Raw genomic sequence first — 21,842 nt, 5'->3', positions numbered from 1 at the left:
TCCAATCTACCATTAACCTTTCATATCTTCATTATACATACATATTTCAATTCCAAAAATTTTCAATAATTTATTTTTAAATTTTTTTCGTAAAACGTGAATGCGAACATTAATGACTGCGTATAATTCTTGACCAATATCAGCCCTTTCATTTAACATTCCTAAAAATATGCAAAATTTGTGTAAGTGATAAAAAATTTTGGTATATATTCCACATAAAAAAAATTATTTTCATTCTGAACAAGGTACGCCTATATGCAAAATTACCGACTTCTTTACATAATGATTGACTCTTTACTACTCCACTCCTTACAAATCGGGTTTATTGTTATCACTAATTCTCATCAAACGTTATCTATATTTTATTTACATATTATTATTTTGAAATGTAATATGATTTCCTGGGTGTCAAATATAAATATATGGGAAAATTTATTTTGAAAAATTAATTTAAATATAAAATGGAAATTCTCATATTTCGCATTGGAAATACCCAACATGTTATATTTATATTTTAAAATTAGAAAGGTAAAGATAGGGTTTATTTTTCTAATAATTAATAAAAAAAAATTGATAAAAACATAATCATAATCACAATCAAAATTAGCAAGCTAAGGTTATTATGGCAAAAATGCAAACTGAATTACTATAATATGTATATATATTTGTGCAAAATGTGCAAACAAAAATAGATGTGTATATTTACAAATATTTTTAACAGCAGTAAAAACAGAGATATTAAACTAAGAATTTTTATAATTAACGGAAATGACATATGTAGATATAATGCAGCTGGGTATCTTAATATAATAGTCAGCTCCTGTTCTTAATTGGCAAATTTTGAATAAAAATTCCTCACATAAATTTTCCTATAAATAATATGCATGTAATAGTAAATTTAATTATTACCTTAAATATGTAAAAATAAATTATTTAATAGCTAGTTAGTAGTTTCTTTAAATAAAAAATATCCATTAGCATGTTTAACAATTTACAGCCCATTATTTCAGTTTTCATATTACATATTCAAAGTCATGATGTCCTGTAATTTATCACCAATCACTTCCTAATCTAAATTCTAAAGTGATTTAATGGGGCTTATTATGATTTTCGACCCACTAAGTGATATGGATATTTAATCCTAAAAAATTTCAAAAACTTTATTATATACACGAACCATTCATATGAATTGGTTTGCGTTTACAATAACAATATCGAACTTTTTACGATAATTTATCATTATCACTTAGTGATTTAATACTTAAAATAATATGAGAAAAAATTAAAAATTTTTTACTTATATCCATGTTTGGTTCGTGTCTATAATAAATTTTCTTTACAAAATAAAAATTATATTACTCAGTAAATACATATTCGTTTACATGAAAATTGGTTTTTTATAGAGAAAAGTTCGTATTGACTACATGCATGATAAAGATGTTTTTGCAAAAATTGCAGAAAAAATTTTTCATCTCTATTCCCTACTTATTTTTGCTTCTGTTTGACTACCTTATTTAATACGAATTAATAGTGCGCATTGGTTTGTGCCTATAATTTATACATTTTACTTTTTTTACGATATTGTAATTTTTGCCTATTATTACAGTGATCACACAATAAATTTACACTTCTTCAAATACGTACGTATATATAATATCTAAAAAGAAAATTTATGCATATGCATGCAAATTTATAGGCATATGCATACATACATACATGCATTATTGTGTTTATGTATAAACAAAACTATTATCTATAACTTATCTGCTATAAATTTATCTAAATTTTGTAGCAGTTTTCATTTTGTTTCAATTTAAACAGAAGTTGCATACTTAGTTTAAAATTAATTTAGAAAGAGGAATTTATCTTGATGCGGTTATAAAATTTAAACAATTTTAAATAATGTATAATATTTTTTTTTTAAAGTTACAATGTATATATAACATTATACAAAATAGCAAATCTAATCAAAATTTGATATTTTTATATTATGCATGTATTTCAGTTGAAATACAAGTTATTCTCTTTATAATAATATCAACAAAAAATAAAAAAAAAAAAATTAAAAATATGATCCGACAAAATTGCAAAATAAATATTTATAATATGAGAAATTTATTTTAAATAAATAAAAAAAAAATACAAAAAAATAAAATATAAAAATGCATGTCTAAAACACAAATAACGTGTACCGAACAACGGTTATACTGTAATTACACATTTACAACACACATATAAATGTATAACAAAAAATCGTATTAAAATTATGTATGTACATATATTAAAATATACACCCTACCTCAGCACGGACTGATTATAAGTGCATGCTTGTATACATTATTATGTACACACATAAGTTTAATAAATTTTAAATAAATAAAAAAAATTCCAATTAAGTAAATTCAAATTTTTTTTTTTTGCACATTTTGCATAATTTTTTTGTGTTAGAAACTTTAAAAGATAAGAAATAATTTTAAGTTTAGCTGAAAATTTTCACATTTATGCATTACATTTCTAAATGAAGTTGATTTAGAAATAAATAAAATGATTTTGTAATTTTTCAATTGGATACAAGAACTATGCATTATAGAAAAATGTAGAAAAATATAGAAAAATTGATAAAATTAGAACCTTCAAATTCATAATTTTTTAGTATGAATTTTTTTGTCTATTAATTTTGAACAAGAATTATGTTCTGAATTGCTTCCAAAACGCATGGTATACTTATACTTCTTTTTACTTAAATGCATTTGTTTTTAGAAGTTTTGAATTTGATTATCAACCAGGAGCTTTTAACATACTGTTTTAAGTCACATTTTAACATTTATAACGTGCATCAAACAAAGAGTAAATAAGTAACGCTTAGCTTTGAATAATTCTGAAAAAAAAATTAATTAAAAACCTGATTCCGCCAATTCGTTTTTTTTTTTTTTTGCAGTAAGTAAAAATGTAATAATTTTAAACAAAAAGAAACCTTTTAAGCAAATTTTTTAAATTTTGCCTTAATAATAGAACATTTAACATGAAATAATTAAGGTATTTGCACTTAATTTCTATTATCAATTAAAAATGGCCAAAAATGTGAAAAATTAACTTAAAAAATACAAAATTTTCCCATTGCAAATATCTTGAAAGATTTCCAGCAAAATTACAATTGGCATTAGAGCAACCTTAATTTAATTGATGAAGATTATAAAATTTTTTATATAAGTAGTTATAGAAGTCATTAAAATCTTTATCGTAAATAAATAATATAGATTTTAAATTAAAGAAAATTAAATAAAATTACGGTAAAAATAATAATCACATAGAAAAATTTAACTTGCAAATGTTAAAAAATTATTTAACAAATTATAAACAAATTATTTTTTATTTTAATAAAATATTCGATAATTAATTAAAAATTAAGTAATTTGAATTTTTGATAATAATTGCAATTTCATTTAAAATTTTCGAAAGCGATGCGGGTGAAAAAAATTTTATTAACAATAATGAAATTTGAAATTATTAATAAGTAATTTTTATAATTATTATATTTAATTGCTATATTCTTTAAATATAATAATTTAGGTAATTTTAAATAAATTTTTTCAAAAATTATAATAAAATCATAATAAAAATTGAATACTTAATACTTAAAAGTGTATTAATTATAATTAAACTAGGAATTAGAACTTGAACTCTAAATACAAAATAAGCATATTTTCCAAACAAGTTAACCCACAACAAAAAAAAACATTAGAATTTCTGCTACAAAGAAAAAATCTCTAACAAAGTACACGTTCTACAAAGATATAAGAAATTTATTTTTTATGACTATAATTTATATTTTGACTTCAGAAATATACAAGTTTTTTATTAAATTATTATTTATTTATTTATATTTTTTTATATTTTTTTTAAAGCAAACAATTCACATTACGTGCTTTTGACCAAATAGAGAAAAAATTCTTTCTTTTTTTTTTATTTTCATATTTCATTTATATTTTCTAGTTTTATTAGATCAAACAGGGTTGTTAAAAAATTCAATTAAAAGATTACACTTTATATTTGAAAAACATAATTAAATCAAATTTTTTACTTAATATTTTGAATTCTCATATTATATTTAATTTAATAAATTAAATTATTTAATTTAAATTTCCTTACTTTATTTTGTATATTTTCACATAAAATTAATTAAACACTTTAATTTTAATATTTTTTTTTTAATATAAGTATATTAAATTTAAAAAATTCTGTTGTTTTTTAAACTTATAAATTAATTTCTTAAATATTTTCAATTTTAACCGAATAATATTATTAAATTATATCTCAAAGGAATTAGAAAAAAAAAATGATCTTTTTGTAAAAATCTCAAACAACTAAAATTATTTTAAATAAATTGCATTGTATTTATAGTATTAAAAATTTTTTCTTTTAATATTCTTTATTTTATTTTAGATAAAGTTTATTAAATAAAATAACATTTAATAAATTTAATAGTTTGTGATCATAATTTATATTGTATGTATTCATCTAATTGCATTATGATAACAAAGATGAGTTCAAGTTTCATTTCCCTAAAATAAATCATACTTAGGTTTTTCCTAGGAAATGTAAGTTTATGTCAATAAATCTAATGTAAATCACAAAAAAAAAAAAAGAAGAGAAAAATAACAAACAGTAAACTTAATTTTTTACAAATTACTTAATTATTAAATAAGATTAAATTTAAATCTACATTTTGATAATTATATATATATATATATACATATATAAGTATTGTACTTAAATAGTAGTTAGTAAAATTTGAAAATGTTTATTAAATTTCTGACATACTTCTAATATTTACTTTAATAGTTTAATCTTAATAAATAGAATATAAATAAGTAAGAAGAAAAATTTTCATAATATTGACATAATTTAATAGTCTGGATATTTCTAGCTATTCTAAACCAATATTTCTAGAAAAGGGGAAAAAAACCTTTTGATTAGCGTAATAATTATAATTAATAAGGATAATTATTCTTTTATGTTTAAGCAAACATTGCCTGATTCCTTTTGATACAAAAACAAACTGAATAATCTTAACGAGTTAGAAAATTATTAATTTTAAACTAAATAGCTTCAGAAAACAAGAATTCATTTATTTTACAGTATGCCGTAGGCAAGTATTAAAGTAGTGCTGCAGCGATCCAAATATAAAATTTAACATAAGTTTAAGAATTAAATGACAAAGCTACAAAATAATACACTTGGCAATATAATTACTCTTCTAAAACCCTTGTTAGCTTTTATATTTCCCCCAATTTTATTGGCTTTCACAGTCTAAGAATAATAAGTATAAAATAATTTCAAAATTTCTCACTTAAGGTATGTTAATATAAGTTATTTAAAATTACAGTTAATTTGAGTAAGATTAAAATAGCCACTTGTTCTTGCAATTGTGAATGTGAAAATGCTGATGGTTAAGCTCTTAATGTCCATGTAATATTATATATAATACAAATTTTTATTATGCGACAATCAGCATTGAGTATACAAGGAACATATTTACAACATGCGATTTAATTATATTCACTTTACAGTAAGTCAACAGAAACATTTTAACTTAATGAAACTTAATTTCTATTACTGTTTTCGAAACTAATTTTGAAAAAAAAATCTATTTGATTTTTTAATCGCATATTTTGTAATAATGTATTTCGAATATGGAGCCACGCAACACCAACCTTAATTACCAAGACTGAATTTGATGGAATATTTCACTGAAGCGCTTCTTAAACATAATCAAATTTCAAGTTAGGTTCAGCTAACAAAAGTCCGGAACCTTAAAAACTAACTTAGTCATTTTTAAACTTATAAAGTACCCCGAATGCAGTAATTTTTCAAATAAGTACTTCAACATAAATGACAAAAATAAATGAAATCTTTTCTATAATGTGAAAAATTAAATTATTTAAGAAGCATACTTACATTGATGTTAAAAATTCCTGTGGTCTCTTCCCAATACTCTATTGGATGATTTTTCAATTCTAACTCTATTGGATAAAGATAATTCTAAGTCTTTAGTTTCTATAGAAGCAGAGAGGTATAATAACTTATTACTAAATCTTTGTCTTTTTTTTATTCTAACTGCACAAGCAACAAGGCAAACTTGTTATTTCATGTCTTCTCAATTTAATCTCATGCAACTTGAAATCTGCTATATTTTGAAATTATTTTGAATTGATTAATTTAATTAAGCTAAATATACTTAGATAATTGTAATTAGATAATTGATTAATTAATAGATTTTTGTTTCAATTTTTATAAAATTTACAACAGCTAATATTATAAGTATAAGCACCTTGTAACTATTCAAACCACTTAATTTTGTTTAGGCACTTAATTTTAAAAATTAAGTGCCTAAACAAAATATAAAGAATTACTTATTCGTATATTTTGCATTTGAATAGCTTTAATACTTAAGTTTATAACTTAAAATCTCAAAATTTAAATAAAAATACATGTTGCATTTTCAAGTGTGAATTTAGTTGTGATTATATTTAACAAAAAAATATAAAAATAAAAAAGCCGCCAATGTGTGAATGATGACGTTTCGCTTATTAATCATCTATTATTTTTTGTGTTTTTTTACTTGGATATTATTGTAAAAGACGATTTAGTTCATATACGAATATCGTTTAATTATCATCACCGGTATATTTTAATTCGGATGCAAAAATATCAGATAAAAAAAAAAATACTCTTACGACTAGACGGCTAGCCAATTTGTAAACAAAAAATAATAGTAGCAGCTAAAAAAAATTTTTAAGTATGGCTGCATATTTTAAGATTTTGTGCTTAAATTATTTTATGAATTTATATTATACATATAAATTTGTAAATATAGTGTGTGTACAAATATAGAAAATAAAAGATATTTTAGGGAAAACAATTTCACTGTACTCTTTCTTTAGGAGATCAATTAATTTGCAATCGTAAATTACTTACCTTTTTTGATATTGTTTCTGTGCCTTAAAATTAACCAAAAATTTTAATTATTTTCAATTATCTTGATACGGTTCATATGGTATGAATTTATTTTTATGGAACTGATTGTTTGTAAAAATTATTCATTTTCTTTTTCTATTGTTTTTTATTTTCACATGTTTACTTCTAAAAGGAGCATAATTTTAATGAATATTTATAGATGAAATAAAATCTTTTTAACACTAAAAATAGAAGTTTGTTTCAAATGGTTAGTTTATTTCACGTATGGGCTAATGCACTATGTATAATTTAGTTTTTCTTTTTCAAATTTTTCAATTTTCAATTAAAATTTAATTAATTTTCCTTAATTAATGTTGATAATTATTTAATAATTATGATTTTTTCATTTATTTAATTCATATTCTTAATAAATAAAAATATATTATGACTTTTCGCTTAATGATAAGTGCATGCTTTTTAAAATGTTGAAGGTGTGTGTTAATAGAGTGCGGACAAACACGGATATCATAGCAAAAATTGCTACTTTTATACAAAGGTACAAATGCGAATTTTCAATGTATGTAATTGTATTCAACAGCTAATTTTTAGGTAAAGGTATTCTTCTATTTGATTGTGAGAAGTTTTCTTTTATGACAGATTTTTAAAAAAATTTAATTATATAATGGAAAATTAAATCTTACAGAAGTACTTTTGCGATTTTATAAATATTTTTTTATTTTTATTTCTTATTTTGTGTGTTGTAGATTACTTTTTTACAGTTTCATTAAAAAAATTTAGAGTTTTAGTTAAAAAGGTATTCAAATATCGTATGAATTAGGGCATTACATAAACTGTTCATTTTTGAATTTCTTTTGTTTTCCCATTTCGTATGCTATACATATTATTTAATATAAATATATTTACTATAATCATTTAATTTAAAATTTTTCAATTTATATTTTTAATTTTGAAAATAATTTATTTTCATTAATTTATTATCAAATTTAATATATTATTAAATTTGAAAATACCATATAAAGGCAAAATACCATTATAAATTGTACAATTAAAAGAGCAAAATTAAATTAGGGCTTTTATGTAACAAAAAAGAAATTTAAATATTTAATATTAATTTTCTCATAAAATATACAATATGATTATAATACAAGTGATATTAATTTGATTCTTAACTTCGACGCGTTTTCCTAAAATTCGCATACATATTAAAATAATATTTTTAAAGAATTCGTTTTATCGCTTAACATTTCGCTTTATTCAAAATATTGTGTTTTGAGTATAAAATGAGTTGTCAAAATTTTGTTTACTGGTAATTTTGATACCAAAAAACTGTCATTACTAATTTTGACATTATATTATAATCGATTTTTGTTACTAAGATTTTATTGTAATTTTAAATGTCATTTGTAGTAATTGGCCGGCTACGATTGAAGTGTTTGTTTGTATGAGCATATGTAAAAAGTGGCAGTGGAGTGGTATAGTGCTTTTTGGTGAAGTTGATTTATTTTACTTTGAGGAAAGTTAATTCTAAAATAAAGAAAATTGGCTATCTTTAAGGTTTTCAATTTAAATATAATAAAAATAGTTAGAAATTTTAGTAAAATGTCTAAAACAAAAGAATTTAAAAGATTGCCAAAGAATGTTCTACCAAAACATTATAATTTGGAATTAACACCAGATCTTGAAGCATTTAAATTTAAAGGACGAACCTCAATTTCTATAGATGTAAGTTTGGATTTTTTTTTTTTTGTTATACAAAACTAAAAGAATTTTTAAAAATCTTTGTTGTAAAATTAATGGTAAAAAAGTTTTCAACAAAATTCAAAATAATATTCGCCACGTATTTAATCTACATCGTTTATAATTTTTTTTTTTTACATAACTATTTAAATAATATTTTTGTATAGCTTTATTTTTTTTTTTTGCAATTTGAAAATGCACATTAAAATTTAATAAAAAAATTAATAACTTAACTGTTCTTTTAAATAAAAACCTGAAAGTCATTCAATTACCTACCTACCTACATACATAATTTATATAAATCTATTGTACAAAGTAGGTTATAAATATACAATATAGCTTTATATTAGCATGATAAAAAAATTATTTTTAATATAGTACAATAGTACAATACAGCATTGTTGAAAGAAAAAAATAAAATAAAATTATTATAATATAAAAGAAATATAATTTACTTATATTGATGTAAATGTTTGAATACAAATATCCGTGTCACAAATATCTTATCATGATTATCTTCATTTCATGTGTGTTGAAAGTATAATTTTAAAAAAAATTTGCACGCATACCTTTATAAGGCTAAAAACAGAATAAAAATCAAATGGTGTGCTTAAAATTCATAATGTGTACACAAGTTTTACTTTCACCTGGTTAAATTGCCGTTATGTTTATAAATAAATATAAATTTTTCTTCTTTTCCTTTAAGCGTGGTTCTCAAAACCCGTTTCGGTTGTTTTCATTCAATTTAGATTAACGAACTGAGATAAAATTTTTTGTCTGTTTTGATATTGATTTTCTTAAATTTTTCTATGTAAGTACCTACCTACTTTTCAAAATAAAAAAGAGCGGAATAATAAGAAATTCTTATAGCACAGCTTGTGACGAAAAAATCCATTTAATTCATTGTTTGGTAACTCATACAAAATTGCAAGTTAAATATTTATTAATGTTAATAGATTGAATTAAAAAATGTAAAATATAAAATTTTAAATAGATATTTGATTTGAACAAAGATCTATAATTTCACGAATGAAATATTAATTTCCAAAGTCTACATTTAATATTCGCTAATATAATTTCTTATTTTTTTAATTTTTCAGATATTAGAACGTACAAACCAAATTACTTTAAATGCTTTGGATATTGAAATTTCTAAAGCAACCATTGCTTTGTCTGATTTAATCGTTGAAACAAAAAATATTGAGTTTTCAACTGAAAATGAAACTGCCACTGTTACGTTTGAAAAAGAACTTCCAGTTGGAAAAGGAGAATTGAATTTTGTCTTTAATGGTGAATTAAATGATAAAATGAAAGGATTTTATCGCAGCAAATATTTTACGCCCAGTGGTGAAGAACGTTATGCTGGTGTTACACAATTTGAAGCTACTGATGCACGACGTTGTTTTCCATGTTGGGATGAACCGGCTTGTAAAGCTACTTTTGATATAACTTTAGTTGTATCACAAGACCGTGTTGCATTATCAAATATGCCAGTAAAGAAAGAAGAAGCATTAGAAAATGGTTTAAGAAAAGTTGAATTTGATAGAACACCAATTATGTCAACTTATTTAGTGGCCGTAGTTGTTGGTGAATATGATTTTGTTGAAGGGAAATCAAGTGATGGTATTTTGGTACGTGTATTTACACCAGTCGGAAAAAAAGAACAGGGATTATTTGCATTAGAAGTTGCAACAAAAGTTTTGCCATATTATAAAGATTATTTTAATGTTGCTTATCCTTTACCAAAAATGGATTTAATAGCAATAGCTGATTTTTCAGCTGGTGCTATGGAAAACTGGGGACTAGTAACCTATAGAGAAACTTATTTGCTAGTTGATTCAGCAAATACATCATCTATTAGAAAACAATCTATTGCTTTAACTGTAAGTTTTTTATTTAATTTTTTTTTATCAATTCCTTAAATAACATGTATGTAAACATATGCATTTAATAAAAAACTTTTATAAGGTTGGCCATGAAATAGCACATCAATGGTTCGGAAATTTAGTTACAATGGAATGGTGGACTCACCTTTGGTTGAATGAAGGTTATGCATCGTTTGTTGAGTTTTTATGTGTAAATCATCTATTTCCCGAGTATGATATATGGACTCAATTTGTAACTGATATGTATACCAGAGCTTTGGAATCAGATTGTCTTAAAAATTCACATCCTATAGAAGTGCCAGTAAATCATCCGTCTGAAGTTGATGAAATATTTGATGAAATTAGTTATAATAAGGGAGCTAGTGTTATTCGTATGCTTCATCATTATATTGGTGATGAAGATTTCCGAAAAGGAATGAATATTTATTTAACAAGACATCAATATCAAAATACGTGTACTGAAGATTTATGGAACGCATTACAGGAAGCAAGTAGTAAACCAGTGGCTGCCGTTATGTCTACTTGGGTAAAACAAATGGGCTTTCCAGTTGTTTCAGTTAAATCTGAACAAAAAGGCAATCAACGTGTTTTAACTTTATCTCAGTCCAAATTTATGGCTGATGGCTCCAAAAGTACTGATGAATTTTGGATGATTCCGATCGCAATTTCAACAGCAAAAGCGCCCGGAGAAATTGCCAAAAATTTCATATTAGATGAGAGATCCAAAATTATTACACTTGATGATATAAGTGAGAATGATTGGATTAAAATTAATCCTGGTACTGTTGGATATTTCAGAACAAGTTATACTTCTGAAATGCTCTTACAACTTATTCCAGCTGTTAAAAGCATGCAACTGCCTGCATTGGATCGATTGGGTTTAATTGATGATTTGTTTGCAATGGTTCAAGCTGGTCAAGCTAAAACCGCTGATGTAAATTTAAATATTATTTGTATTTTTTTTGATTTTAAATTAACCTATTTTATAGGCACTGAAACTAATTGATGCCTACCGGAATGAAACAAATTATACAGTTTGGTCATCTATTACAAATTCATTATGTAAATTGCAAGTTCTTCTGTCGCACACTGACTTGGTTGAAAATTTCAATAGATATGGTGTAAATCTTTATAAACCTATAGCTGATCGCCTTGGTTGGGATGCCAAAGAAAATGAATCGCATTTGGATACATTACTTCGTAGCTTGGTAATTAACCGGTTAGTTTCATTTAGATGTCCTAAGATTTGCGAAGAAGCCAAGAGAAGGTAAAAAATTTAAAGAAATTTTCGTTTTCACTTAAAAAGAAATCATTAAAATTTAGATTTAAAGAACATGTAGAAAATGTTAAAGTTTTACCAGCTGATTTGAGATCTGCATGCTACAAAGCGAATCTCCAAGACGGTGATGAAAAAACATATGAAGAAATGCTAAAACTTTACAGATCAACAGATTTGCATGAGGAAAAAGATCGCATTTCGCGAGCTTTGGGTTCCATTAGAAATATTGAAATTTTAAAAAAAGTTATAGATTTTGCAATGTCTGATGAAGTACGTGCTCAAGATTCAGTATTTGTAATAGTCGCGGTTGCAATGAATGCAAAAGGACGTGATATGACTTGGGAATTCTTTAAACAAAATTCTGAGAAACTTCTACAACAATATCAAGGAGGGTTCTTGTTAGCACGGCTAATCAAATATTTAACAGAAAATTTTGCTTCAGAAGAGCGTGCCCTGGAAGTTGAAGAGTATTTTAAAACAAATGAATTTCCAAGCACAGAAAGAACTGTTTCACAATCTATTGAAACAATACGACTGAATGCTGCCTGGTTGAATAGAGACTTAGATTCAACTAAAGAATATTTATTGCAACAATAATTTTTATACAAAACGTTTCCAAATACATAGCTTATATGTTTGATTACAGCAGATATAAAATCCAAATCATTATACATATAAAAAGAAAAAAAAAAATTATACCAAAGTTTAAACATCAATCACAAACAAACAAAAAAAAAAAAATAAAATAAAAAATAAAATACAATGCATACATTCTTTTTTTTAAGTTGCTGCACACTATTAGAAATGTTTATTGTTAAATTCAAAACTTATCGATCGCAATCATTCACTTCTCATTTAAAAATTTTGTAATGCAAATTTTACTATAAATAGGTGTTTGTATTTACGTTTTTCATCATAATGAAGGAATAAAGTATTTCATTTACAATTTCTAAGATCTTTAATACAAATAAAATATTGATTATGTTGATGTTTTGATAAGATAAAAATTGTTTTAATTCATTTTTTTTTTCAAATTTTTTAGATTTCTCTAATATTTTGGTAAGATTCATAATAAAAAATTGCATTTGAAACCCCTTAATATGATCAATTTGTTTGCTTTAAGGATTTTTTATATTGTCGAAGGAAGATTCAATTTTTTGGAGGTGTTCGAAAATTTAAGAAAATCAAGTGTTCCAGAAACGAATACAATTTTAACCAGTTTATAGCAAAATTCATGTTTTTTGTTTAAAATATTTAATTTATTTTAAATTTGAAGGTATAAAGGTTTCCTAATAGATTTTGCTCAAAAAAATCAATATCGAATAATATTAGATCTTTTGCTTATTGCTCCTATATGTACATATGTATTTTGAAGACTATTTTTATTTCTAATATGGTTGAAAGCATTAATAAAGTTATTATTCTATGGATATTATTCCATTTTGCTCGTATACAAGAGGAAAATGTAAAAAATATTATTTACAAACAGGTCAGGTTATAATTTCCATTGTGAGAAATAAATTTTTTATAATATAAATTTTAAAGTTTTTTCCATTATTTTACGAGTCCACCACAATTTTGTGATTTAATTTTGATAGTAGAAGAAGCAAAACAATATCAAAATGTTATATGAAAACTTTTTACGAAAAATTTTGAGCAGTAGAAAAGAGTTTTGAATAATTTTCACTAGCAAATATTCACAATTGATTGATGAACTTGTAAATATTTTGCACAATTTCCGGATACATATTCATAATCGGAGGCATGTGTTGATTATTTTAATAGCATACCAGAAAACAAAATACATAAATTTGTTTTCTAAATATTTTGTCTTTTGTCATTTTCTTCTATTAATAGAAATATTAACGTAGACAATAAAATATGGTAATTAAATGAATGTTTTAGAATATTTTTAATAATATTAATATTTTCAGAATATTGTATGGAAGTTCATAGTTTTTCAAAAATAATGAATTTTAAAACGAATAAGTATGAAATTTTTTTATTTTAATAATATTTTTATATATTTTTATGCATAGTTTTTCATAAATATAGATTTTTATTTTTATTTACATTCTTTAAAGCCTACAATTTCATTTTTACTTATTATAGTTTATTACAATAATAATAATATATTTTTTTTTTACACAAAGTCAACACAGTTTTCGATAATATCATTTTTTTTTCCTTTATTTTTTTCAGTTTTGCAATTTTTCTCATTTGTCTTTTAGGTTTTTGTTTTTTTTTTTTTACATTTTTCATACTTATTTTTTTTCTTTAATATTTATTATAAATAATATTTTTTATACATTTTAAAAAACGCAATTTAATTATACATTTTATGAAATTTTGTTAGTTTTTTTTTTTTCAAAAATATTTTTTTAGGAAACGTTTAAAATATTATAAAGCGGTTGAATAAATTATTTAAGTTTTTCTGCGTATAGGATAAATGAAATTGAAATTTTTTTTTTTAAATATTTTTAATTTTTTTTTTATTTATTTTTTTTTATAATATATATATATTCTCTTTTATTTTAATTTAATATAAATTAAATTAATCTGCAATTTATTAAGAGAGTTTTTATAAAGAGTTTTGAAAATATTCGCCATCTTTAATATTTAATTTTACAAAAAAAAAAAAAGTAAATAAATAAATTAAATGAGTTAGAATCAAAAATTTTGAAATACATAGTACGAGTATATTATAATTATAATAAACTTCAATTTTAATAAAAAATTTTCTATTTATTCGGGAATTAAAATTTTTAAACGTTAACATTGAACAAGAGCAAGTTTTTTTTTTATTTTTATAAAATAGCAAGCGAAATATAATTTTGTTTTTGTTTTTTTTTAATTAAAATGCATACATTCGTAAAATTTGAAACAATTTTTTAACAATAATATTTCTCAATTTTTGATTCTAATTCAATATTCAGGATTGAGGATCGCAAAATTAAAATTTAAACATAAAAAACTAATTGTTGTATTATTTTTTTTTTTAATAAAAATGTTAAAATTAAATTTCAATTAAACTAAAATATTTCGAGTTCGAGAACAAAATAACATGGCTATTTATTAATAATTAATTTTTATTGTGAAGAAAAACAAAATTAACTTGTTTGGTTTTTTTTGTTTTTCAATACTGTGGTATAGAATTTTTGGATATCTTATTGTATTTTTATATATTATATAATTATTATATAATTAATTAATAATATTATAAATTTTTTAATCAAAATTTTATTTTATTTGTATTTCATTATTTTTATTTTTTTTTTTTTTGTTTCTGCGATGGGTTAACGATTCCTTTACAAATTCTACAAAAAAAAAAACATGTTCTCTTAAAATTGTGTATTTTTTTAATAAAGATTATCTTTCTTTTTTGTTTTTTAATATTTCATATTTTCAATTTTACGTGTTTTTTGTATAGTCTCGAAAAATAAATTTCCATTGTCAATTTACTGTCTTTTTATTTATTTGTTATTTATTTTTTTTTGCTCTTTTACAATTGGTCTACATTATTCATCTAATATCATAAATTGAATTTTTTTTTTCTATTCATTCTTTTTGTTTTTATTTTGTTTTATTATATTCTTTTAAGTAATATATTTATTTTATTTTTTTTATATTTAATTAAAATCTAAAATTCTTTTATATAAGAACGCTACTCTATGCAATATTTATATTGTATATGAATTTTACAAAGAATTGCTTTGGTTTTCTTGTTATTTTTCTATGTTTATTGTTTTTTAAAATAATAATTATTTATGGTTTTTATGATTTTTGTATAATATGTTTATGTTTTGATTTCGTTTAAAAAGCTTCATTCTATTTTATGTGTATTTAATTAATGCCTGTGCTTTCTAAAAATTTATTTAAAAAATTTTTTTTATCTTCAAGCTTCTAGATAGATTTTTTTTTTCATACATCTAGTTTTCTTTTTATTTTAATTTTTTAATTATATTATAATATTAGATTATATAGAATATACATAGAGTACTATATATTCGATGTATGTTCAAATTCCTAACTAAGATTTGCATTATATATATATATATATATATATATATATATATATATATATATGTATTATGTTGTATGAAATATTTAATTTGTGAAATGAAAATTTTTATTTGATTATCATTATCTTAAATATTAAAATCAAAATTATGATAATATTATAAAATAATTTTAGATGAATTATGAATTTTATTTTTGAAAAAAAAAAAAAAAATGTTATACTTAAAAGTAAATAAATAGTATGGTTGTATAACAATAGTTTTATTTTTAATATTTTTATAAATTTTTCTGATAAAACATACAAATAAATTTTTTTTAATGAATAGTAGAGAAAAAGAAAATTAAATAAATATAGACAAATTTTTGAAACATATTGTTTTACAATCAAATATCAATTCTATCTCATCAATATAATTAATTTTTTTTTTTTGTTATATTCATTTGAACACGTAAGTGATTTTCCGAATATTAATCGGTAGCACTTTTTATTTAATATTCAAGTAAATTTAAATAAATTATTTTTATTTCTTTTTTTTTTCATTTATAATTTCTATTATGTTTAAAATTAAAGAAACTTTTTGACATCTTCTTAATTTCAATTTAATTGAAATTAATTTCATGTTTTTAACATTTTGGAAGATATAATATGTTATTACATTATTTTTTATTTTTTAATTATATATTTTAATAAATTGTATTTTATTGCAAAATTTTAATAATACTTTATTATTCTTAATGCTTTAATACTTTTTTTAAAGTTGTTTTTAATTAGAGAAAAAAAGAAATGCATAAATATAGGTTACGGGATTAATTGAAAATTAATTTTTTATAATATTATATTTTTAATATGATATAAAATTTATGGAATTTGTAAAATATGTAGTTTTACTACTTTAAATGAATTTAAATTTAAAGTTTAATTAAATTAAAAAAAGCCTTTGCAATTAATCATATGCATATGCGCTTCTCCGTTTTTTTTCTTTTGCAATAATATTAAATATGTAGATTTTTATTTTAGCTTGATATTTATAATATGTATAATAAATTTATACAGAATTTATAAACATAGATATTGTATTCTTTTATTATTGTATTTTTTATATAATATACATTATACATAATCAATAACCCATATATTATTAGTAGCATCAGTTGACGTAATGATTTGTTATTTAAAAATCTTTTAATTTAATAATATTTTAATTTTTAATTTTAGAAACCAAAATATTTTCAATAATATCTCGTCACCTCAAATGACACAACTAACTTACTATGTGTGAATATTTTTGTGGAAAATTTTAATTGAAAAATAGGTTAACAAGTGTTTTGGATTTCAGATTAAAATAACTGAAAACTTTTTTATTATTATTTTTGAATAAGATAACATCGTAAAAGCTTGCATTTATAAAATCTTAAATCATTTATTAAATGCATTGACTAATTTTTGTTAAATAACTAAAAATTTATAGCATTTGTAAATTATTAAGCATTTTGTATAAATTTTTAAGCTTTATTTTTTATTTTACAATGCATAATTGCAAGTTTGTATTTAATTTAATTTAATATTTTTCTATTTATATAATATAATATCTTCATTGCTTTGTTTTACAAAATACATTATGTACTTTTATCTCACATCTACTACAATATACATTTATTAATACAATTTCTTTTGTAAAAAAAAGAATATAGTCACGTCACCATATCGTAAAAATTATATATATATTTTGTATTGTCACTACTTACATAATTTTAATTATATATTATACTAGATAAAAAAAATGATTCTCATAAATATTCTTAATATTAATAATTATAAGATCATTTTAAAAAAACACAAAGTGGATTAATTTGAAACCTATTCATTTTATATTACATTATAAAATCAAATTAAGGCATACAAAATTATTCTAATAAAAAGTAAAATAAAATTTTAAAAACATACATATGTGTATATTTAAAATGAAGCACATTTTTCGTTAATGAATTATAAATACTTTTGAAACTACGTATGTATTAAAAGCACAAAATAATTTTTTAAGAATTTAAAAATAAAAAGTATAGCTTCTACTTAAAAATGATATAAAATTAATCCATTTCAGTTCTTAAGATAAACTTATAGATATAAAACTTAAATATAGAAATAGTGAATATGTAAATAATACCAAAAAAATTTATTGAGATCTTCAAAATTTAAGTTATGCTTTTTTGATTTAATAACAATTGCATTAAAAATTTATGAAAATGTCGATGAAAATATTCTTACAAGTATACGAATTTTTTCATTCTAAAAGTTATTTATATTTTGCATCATAGGTTTTTACTTTATCTGGAATAGCAGTTTTCTCAACAGATACCATTGAATATAGTTCTTCAAGGGTTCGAACATAAATCAATTTCCTCCAGAATTTAGAACTAAAAATGAAAGACAATATTCTCAAATTATAAAAAATTATAACAAAAAACAAGCAAATAAATAGAATATAAAAATTTTCAAACCAACCTAACAAAGGGTCGTGTCATCCAAACTACTGATTTCAACCAAAACGTCGGATGAACTAAATATAAATTTTTTAAGCTCTTTCTCAATCTCCTATCTAAAAGCTGATAACATCTGAAATTAATACAATATAATAACAGTGGATATTTTGTAAATCTTTAAAAATAAATTACTTTTTTAGCCAAGGAAATGGAGGAACATTTCTACGACTAGAACCACCATGTAAATAAACTAATACGTAATCTTCAGTTACCAATTGTTCTAAAGTCTTTATAACATATAAAAATAAGTTATCCATTACATAATGATAATCTGCTCGAGATTTATCTGGTAAATGGCAAGCACAAAACATTACAATAGCATTATGTCCGCCAGCCTTTAAATATCCACCATGTGATAATACTCTTTTGTATGGTTCAATTACTTTCATATCAATTTCACGAACTTTTCCATCTGGTAAAGTAATTTTTTGCCACAACCGAGAGTCACGTCTTTCTTCTTCAGCTGAATATTGTGGTATAGGTTCAACTGGCTGCTGATTTGTGGGTGTTTCTAAATCACCAAAATCGTCATCAAAATCTTCATGAATATCACCACCAAAATCATCGTCCATCAAAGAGCTCGTTGGACTTAATGAAGCTAAATTTGGTTCAATGCCATCATCAAAGCTGTGATTAGAAATTGAATCTAAGGAAGAAATATCATCTGAAAGTACTTCGGACGATGCTGGAACTTTTTTTCTATGAGGTATTGCCAAATTAGATCTTTGGTTAGGTGAATAGAGTTCCCTTACGGTTCCACTTACACTTCTGCTCACGGGAATATTATTTGCAATTAAAGCAACTGCTTGAAAATTCGATTCAACGGAAGCTTGATATTGTGAAATTTCTTGTTCCGATTCACCGCTACTCAATAAATCCGGACTTGGTGCACGTAGTATATTGATTTTAAGCTGATTTTGGGACTTAAGCACTTTTCTAGCCTCCATTGGTGTTGTATTTCGGTTAATATTATTTTGAATTTTAGATGTTGCATCAATATTAGCATTAATAACTTTTTCATTTATATTTCCGCCTGTATTTATTGAATTAAAGTTATTGTGCTTGTTGTTGCTACAATTTTTTGAGGATAATTTTGGTAGAGATAACCGAAGAGGTTGCTCTGTTTGCGGTACAACATCAGGGTAATTAAATGAACGACGATAATGTCCATGTTCAGAATCTGAATCAGTTCCTGTTGGAGATAAAGGCATTAATGGATGATTCACAGCTTCACTACGTTGTGACGATTGTGATAGTTTTTGATGGTTTGCTTTTAAATTTCTTGTATTAGGGTCATTATCTAATGTTTGCATTCCATTTATCTTGTTTTTATTTCCTTCAGTTAAAAATGTTAGATTTTCGGTGTTATTCATATTTGAAGAATTATTACTACAGGAATTTTTTAGCGATATAATACTCGAATTAGTAGGTGTTGTTTGTTGGTAGTTACTGTTAGTACCTTCCTCAGATTCTTGAGATTCTATTGTTGTGGTTGTTGAAATGTCCATATTGTCCGAAACAGGACTTTCTTCAAACTGTTCGCTATAAAAACAAAGAAACCATTGTATTATGGTATTTAAGTTGAGTTTGAGATAACTATTGTATATGACTCATATTTTAAAAACCAATAAAAATATGGTTGAATAACAACAAAAATAAAAGTATAATTACCTCATTTGCGAGTTTAATTATTGTGTAATCTTCCCATAAAATATCGAATTATTCTGAAAAATTTTTTATTTTTTCCTTTTAACTCAATTTTTATATTTTTCATTACATTTTTCAATTCAATCAGCGAATTTACTAAGTTGATATATCTGACAACTGTCATAAATATTTATTAAAAGAAGTTGTCAAACAAAAATAAATGAAGTATGAACCGTATTGCCAACTGTCTGTTATTAATTTACTTATATAGTTCGGACTGCATGTAAAAAAAAAATTTGCGCAAAAGTATAGAATGTTTATTTTTTTCTATTGATTTTTTTTTCAACTAAGGAGCTACATACATATCACTGACTTTTACCATTTAAACCGTGAATTTTTGTTTATACATGCTTTAAAAAGCAACATATTATTTTTCGAATAATGGTCGTATCTTGTTGTAATATCTGTACGCCATTGACAATTACACCAAATATTTGTGAATATGAATTCGAATATGTAGATAAGCAAAAGGTATTTAATTGAAGTTAAGATAATAGCTATATAACGCTAACCATAAGAAAACAAAAAAAACGAGAGGAAATTAAAAAAAAAGTGAGTTTTCAAAATCCAAAAATTTCCGTACGCAATATAAACCCATAATTTTCAGTTGGGATCGTTTGATTTATGTTTACAAATTATAGATTGCAAAAAAGCGGTAACAGTGCAACGCGACCAGAAGATATAGATCTATTGTGCCCCCCAACTAGGTGCGGGATAAAGCCCTGCAACACCCTCTCGAGACCCACCTTGATTTATGTTTACATATAAAAGTATATATTTTTGATATGTTATACTTACGCATTAAGTTTTCATTTAAGATTATGACTTGATCATTCAGGTAATTGCGATAATTTATTATTCGCATATACCTGTAAAATTATTAATATTATAACATGCATGAAAAATATGTCAATGAATTTTGAATGATAAAAAATAATTAAAACATCAAACTAAAAATTAGGTAAAAAAATTGTTTTGCTATTTTAATTCAAATCATAATTCAATTCATATAATTTGTTCTCTATTAAAATTTAGATTTCTGTGATTAATTACATCTCATTTGTTTTTGATTTTCATTTATTAATTTAACCATTAGTAAGAGTCAGCTGAATAGCTCGATCATCGAGATAGCTACGATCGGGAGTTGAAACGGAAATTATTCTTTAAAGTCTTTTATACGTGTTACGTAGAAATGTATATACATATATTCAATTCGCCACTTTTTTGAAATCTCCTTAGTTGGCGAATTCGTTGGCATTTGGTATTTTGAATTATTCATAAATTTTTTTAAGTAAAACTTATTATACAATTGACGAATTGACGTACTTATGTCGCAAAGAGACTTGGCGAATTCGCCATTCATTATAATAAGCTAATTTTAGATAGTATGAGGTAAAAAAAAAAATTCTTGCATAAATGGGCTAAGTTTAAAGCAGAAGAAGTACAATTTTCCACAGCGAAATGTCCAAATTCTTATAGAATACACATATATAAGTGGGAAATGGAACTGACCAGAATGAAACGAAATTTCCGCCACTAATTTAATCGACGGCAATGAAATATCCTTAATTCCTTTGAGGTTTTTTTTTTGACATTATCTGTTTCCATGCGTGTGTGGCATTATATGTATACAATGCAAAATGCTGATGTTCTAGGTTAATAACGGATATCGTCTTAAGTTGCCGTCCTAAGTT

The 21,842-nt window shown here is 22.9% G+C and overlaps 3 protein-coding genes across 5 annotated transcripts in view; 1 reads left to right on the top strand and 2 right to left on the bottom strand.

The window, feature by feature from the left end:
- The window catches only part of LOC129614600 (zinc transporter foi), a 34,949-nt gene extending 27,683 nt beyond the window's left edge, over positions 1 to 7,266 (bottom strand). The window contains exon 1 of the mRNA XM_055529305.1: positions 6,979 to 7,266. The gene's annotated coding sequence lies outside the window, so the exon portion shown is untranslated. The remainder of the gene's footprint in view (positions 1 to 6,978) is intronic.
- On the top strand, positions 6,649 to 12,835 carry LOC129614598 (puromycin-sensitive aminopeptidase). Of its 3 annotated transcripts, none has more exons than XM_055529301.1 (6): positions 6,649 to 6,799; positions 8,386 to 8,700; positions 9,816 to 10,598; positions 10,684 to 11,535; positions 11,591 to 11,868; positions 11,925 to 12,834. In XM_055529301.1, the coding sequence occupies exons 2-6, from the start codon at positions 8,578 to 8,580 to the stop codon at positions 12,475 to 12,477; spliced, it is 2,589 nt and encodes an 862-aa protein (XP_055385276.1). In that variant the 5' UTR covers positions 6,649 to 6,799; positions 8,386 to 8,577; the 3' UTR covers positions 12,478 to 12,834. The 3 variants fall into 3 exon arrangements, with proteins under 3 accessions (XP_055385276.1, XP_055385278.1, XP_055385277.1); XM_055529303.1 differs by having other exon boundaries at positions 6,657 to 6,799; positions 8,533 to 8,700; positions 11,925 to 12,835; XM_055529302.1 differs by lacking the exon at positions 6,649 to 6,799 and adding an exon at positions 7,469 to 7,566.
- Positions 12,836 to 17,806: 4,971 nt separating this feature from the next.
- LOC129614585 (putative uncharacterized protein DDB_G0282133) lies at positions 17,807 to 20,255 on the bottom strand. The gene is made up of 4 exons (XM_055529285.1): positions 20,113 to 20,255; positions 18,574 to 19,983; positions 18,404 to 18,514; positions 17,807 to 18,315 (listed from the first exon to the last, which is right to left on the bottom strand). Exons 1-4 carry the CDS (start codon positions 20,115 to 20,117, stop codon positions 18,195 to 18,197), a joined length of 1,647 nt encoding a protein of 548 aa, XP_055385260.1. The 5' UTR covers positions 20,118 to 20,255; the 3' UTR covers positions 17,807 to 18,194.
- Between the last annotated feature and the right edge of the window lie 1,587 nt (positions 20,256 to 21,842).

The sequence above is a fragment of the Condylostylus longicornis genome, unplaced genomic scaffold (genome assembly GCF_029603195.1).
Source record: "Condylostylus longicornis isolate FDR11 unplaced genomic scaffold, ASM2960319v2 ptg000113l, whole genome shotgun sequence".
Lineage (NCBI taxonomy): Eukaryota > Metazoa > Arthropoda > Insecta > Diptera > Dolichopodidae > Condylostylus > Condylostylus longicornis.
Note: the sequence above shows the minus strand (reverse complement) of the source record. Positions and strands in the feature narration are given on the sequence as shown.